The sequence below is a fragment of the Solanum lycopersicum genome, chromosome 11 (assembly GCF_036512215.1).
Source record: "Solanum lycopersicum chromosome 11, SLM_r2.1".
Taxonomy (NCBI): Eukaryota; Viridiplantae; Streptophyta; class Magnoliopsida; order Solanales; family Solanaceae; genus Solanum; species Solanum lycopersicum.
The window spans coordinates 17,061,588-17,066,451 of record NC_090810.1 but is presented as its reverse complement, the minus strand read 5'-3'; the positions used below and the strand labels follow the sequence as shown (position 1 = coordinate 17,066,451).

At 31.3% G+C, this 4,864-nt stretch overlaps 1 protein-coding gene across 1 annotated transcript; it reads right to left on the bottom strand.

The window, feature by feature from the left end:
• Positions 1 to 1,137: 1,137 nt before the first annotated feature.
• Positions 1,138 to 4,155, bottom strand: LOC138339280 (uncharacterized). Its single transcript, XM_069290868.1, has 5 exons — positions 3,766 to 4,155; positions 3,143 to 3,655; positions 2,773 to 3,075; positions 1,939 to 2,363; positions 1,138 to 1,306 (listed from the first exon to the last, which is right to left on the bottom strand). Exons 1-5 carry the CDS (start codon positions 4,153 to 4,155, stop codon positions 1,138 to 1,140), a joined length of 1,800 nt encoding a protein of 599 aa, XP_069146969.1.
• Positions 4,156 to 4,864: the final 709 nt, after the last annotated feature.

Sequence of the window (4,864 nt, the reverse complement as noted above, 5' to 3'; positions counted from 1 at the left end):
CAGTTTGTTGAAATTATCGAACTTTGATACTTCTTTAATGGTTAATCCATTTTATCTTAGGAGGAATTAAACTGAAACCTCAGATACTTGAGGGAATTAAATTTTTTAAGGACATACGTGGGTTCTATGGACTTGGATAGTTCTTTATGTTTTTCTTTTAGTCTTTTATTTCTTTTGGTTTTGCTAATATGAATATAGGAGATAACAAGCTTAAGAAATTGAATATTGATGGTATTTTCTGTTGTAACGAAATTACTTCTGTTTTTTGTGTTCTTTTTGTTGGAAAGACGATGAAGAGAAATAAAATTATTTTTCATATGATAAAAGAGACTCAAGATGAATTATTACTACTTTAATATGTTCGAGTATATTTTCTATAGTAAGATTTGCTTGGATGAGTAAGATTAATCTTACTTTCTTCCCATGTGTATTAAAAAATTTCTCCCCTTCAATCCCTTTAACTAAGAAAGTTATTTTGTGCATAAAGACTAAGATGAGCACTTTAATGAACATATGATGTCACCTAACAATATTTTAACATGAGTTTATTTTCTTGTTGAAATCCAATGTCTTCTAAGTAAAATTGGAATATGACGAAAACTGGCAAAGAAAGAAATATTTGTAAGAAAAGTGACGTGCATGGAATCATTGTTGACAGATAGAATATGATTCAATGAGAGGAAAAACATGTTCTATTTTTGTTTTCCTTGATTATTATATTTTCTATCCTTTATAAGTTATGAGATTTAATTCATAAATGTTAGGATGATTGTAATTATGTGCTTATTTCAGAATATATCTTTATTATTATTAATATGTATTTTGTTTAGAGGAGAGAAAAAAATTACTTTTGTAGTTTTCTCGTTTATGTGAAATTTTATTGTCTTTCTTTTGGAGACTTAAATCTTCTATTTCTTTTACTCCGTTGGTATGAAGAATATAAGAACTTCATGAACAAATCAAATTGTCATTGGTTCAAACAATAGCGATCACCAATTTGTTAAATACTTTTTTTGACTGAATATTCTGACTTGGAGTACAAAATCTTCGTCAGGAATATTAAGGCTTTAAGGTTTCGGAAAACATAAAATCTTCTTCGTTAGCTAGAAACAGTGTTGTAGTTGAGGTTTCTGGAGATTAAAACCTTTTTGGTTTACTACTCTGTCTTAATGTGAAACTGAAAACAGCTTGTATTCCAAACCCTTTGATGATGTTAATTATTGACCTCTCATGTACAGATACAACTGAAGCGCTATCAATATGTTCTTCTGTAGTAAGATTATCATCATCATCGTCCATGTAATATCTATCATAACAGTTTTTTACATGTGATATGAACAAACAGTGGGTTGTTGTGTATCTGTAATGATCCATGCTGCAAAGTTTTGATTTTTTACGAAGGTAGTAAAAAATCACATCGATGTGCTATATACAAAATGAACACATAGTAAGAAATGATATACATCTAAACAATATAAAAAAGGAAATATAATTATGTGAATATAGTATGATACTTTTGCAAATTTAAATAGTATGATACTTCTACAGAATGTATCATTGCTAATTAAATAGTATGATACTTCTACAAAATGTATCATGTAGTTATAATATAGTTATGACTGATACATATTTGATAAATAGTTTAATATTATTACCTCATCAGATCAACATTTGTTTGGCTGTGACATGGCATAAAACCAATTCTTGTTCATTGGAAAAGCAACAACAAAGTCCATCATCATAAATCCAAAAGAAGAAGATTTTGATATGTATTTATCGTTCGATGAGTTCCTGCATATATGATACATAAGTTTTGAATATATGTATATGATACATAACACTCACTTAATTACAATTTTTATATAACAAAGTATCATGAATTAATTGTATAAAAAAATGATTACGCCTAACACTTGAAAAAAAATGTATAAAACTTACTTATTGTTATGATTTTTTAGAAGCCCCCTTGACAACCAATTCATGCAATCCTTAATAAGTTTCGGCGAAACTTTATCTGTAATGCCACATCCTTCGAACGGGAAATGAAGTCGAGCCATATCCTTCAATTTCTCTTTTCCCTTCTCGCTTGACCCAAAAGAAGTACAATATGGAGATTGAATCCTTCTCAAAGGCATTCTATTTCTATGCGCAGGAGTGACTGCATCAGTTTTAACAGCAATCTCCGTTATTGAAATATCAGTCGGTAATTGACTGTCGGTCAACAAGTACTGGCTGCTAGTTATATTCTGCGGATCGTAAGAATATATTGGTCTAGCATTAGTAGGATCTTTACCCAAATCTTTGATAAGCGCATCTATTACTGCTTGAGTTGATGACGATATTGTTGTTGAAGTGGTAGATTCCTGTATACTATGATGTAATGATTTTTAAAATAAATTTGTGTGTAATGAAATTATGTGTCATAAATCAAAATTGAAAAATGTACCGATGCATCCGTTGTTGTTTTTACAGGCAAAATATGAGGGATGTTGTGCTGAACATTGTCATCAACGTCTTGGTCCATGATATGTTAATTTAAATCTTGGTGCGACTGATGTGCGTCACCATCCTGAATATGCAGTTTTGAAATAAAAATTGTTAATATAATTTGTGCTGATACGTAACATTGATTATAATCACATGATACATAGTATTGAGTAAATATGCATGATACATGACAAAATATAAAATGAAAAAAGAAAGTGACTATGATATAAAGAATTGACTATATGTGCATGATACACAACATACCCAATGTATCATAAACATTACCTTTGGATTATCACTGACTAGTTGTTCACCCTCATTTACGGAAACACCAACACCATCCACATCGACATCCCCTGCATCGTCGACGATATGATGTTCACCATTTTTACCATAAAAACCACCACCATCCTCAACTACACCACCCATATCATCGAGATCAATTGGTATTTGCTGAGATGTTTGTTTGTCACACTGAAATGTGCTTGTATTAGCCTGAAAATTGATGTTTTCCTTGCCTATAGATTGCATCAGCTGGTAGTGATTTGCTTTTATCAAAATAATCAGTTCCTCAAATTTCTTGTCAACCTAAAAATTTTAGATACATTTAGGATTAAAAAAAATTTGTTTAAAAATAACAAAATAATTTACTTACGTAAGTTTTCAAATGTCCTTTCAACTCTTTAATATGAGGAATTATATTGTTGACATTCTGTGAATCTGCATACTCATGAACATCAGCAGCCGGGTTCGGAGAAACGTCTGGAACAGAATCATGTACATCAGCAGCCGATTTCGGTGACACTTGTGGAAAAGAACCATGTACATCATCAACATTACAAGGTTGAGGCAGACTTGACATGGAAACATGTACATCATCATCCGGTGTCAGAGACACATTTGATTGATCAGGCAGGTTCTGTTCAGACACCTTTTGTTTTTGAATAATCCCTTTTTTTCTTCTTTTTGGCGGTGGTGGAGGAGATGTATCAGACACTCTAGAATATGTCCTCAATAATTGTTCGGGCGGTTTTGTGGAGAAATCATCTAAATCATCTTCCTCATTTGGTTGTACAAATGGTAGTGATGTAGAATGAGCATGTTCAACTTGAGCAAGGTCAAAAGCTTCAATTTCCTCTACTGTTTGGACAATGTTTGAACATGCATTCTGAATGTATCACAACACATAAGATAATTTAACTGTTAGATACAGTAATATTTCATAATGTATCACAAGACATAAATAACGATATTCCATACACAAAAATAAAATTTTACCTCTTGGAAAATGGTAGACATAAGCATTTCAAACTTTGCTTTTTCAGACACAACTCTCCAATTGCATATTCTTGGGATGACATTGTGTTCTCTCACAGCTATTTCAGAATTTAAATTGGATGCACATTCGTATATCCAAACATTTAGTGCATATGGCATCCCATATAATCGGTACAACTTTTTACTAACATCAAAATCATGTCTAAGTGAACCTATTAGTTTGGAAAATGATAGCTGACCCCAAGGAAAATGTTGATATCTACCATCTTCAACCATTAGAAAGTCGACAATAGATATAGTTGTATTATCAAGAGTAGCTAATACAAATGTATGAATAAAGAACAGTATAGACATTTGCAGTGCATCCTGATTGTTCTCCCAATTACCCATCTTAAACCGTTGAACTAGTTGATGCTTTGTAACACTAGTGACTGCACCAGGAAAATACTTTTGAAAAAGCATACAATTAGTTTGTTCTAGGTATTTGAAATCATTGGTGTTTCCTCTGACCTTAAATCCTGTTAATAATGCAAATTCATCTATACCAAATTTCAGGACACACCCGTTGGAATGTCTAATATGCAACACATTAGGGTTGCTTTGTTCCAATTCTAAAAGCAATAAGCACTTAGTTATTTGGCCCTGAAAATTACATTTAGAAATGTCTTAAAAGGGTCCAAAAATTGTATCCTTAAACTTTTGGATAACATTCTCCCCTACGTATTTTTCAAAGTCCTTTAGGAAATTGTTGTTAAAATTGACAGCAAACCTTATGGGAGTGTCGGTATCTTTTTAATCTTGTACTTTAGTGGCTGCAATTTGAAAATAAAACAACAAATTATAACGATATAGAAATATAATACTAAATAAAACAACTAATAACTTACTGATACATGGTTTCAGTTTTCAGAATTTCATACTACATGAAAAACATGTGATACATGTCCACAACATGTATCAGTGAATTAAATAAAACATTATAACATGTGATACATATCTAATACATGTATCAGAAACATCGACTAAACAATATACACACTGATTCTATATGTATCATCAAGTACAGCTGATGACGCATTTATTAAACTTAGTGAATGAT

Coding starts and splice junctions, on each gene's coding strand:
- LOC138339280 (XM_069290868.1), bottom strand. CDS start 4,155: ATGGGTAATTGGGAGAACAATCAGGATGCACTGCAAATGTCTATACTG. Junction 3,656..3,765: donor TGTCTACCATTTTCCAAGAG/GTAAAATTTTAT, acceptor TGATACATTCAG/AATGCATGTTCAAACATTGT. Junction 1,307..1,938: donor CTAAAAAATCATAACAATAA/GTAAGTTTTATA, acceptor CTGTTATGATAG/ATATTACATGGACGATGATG.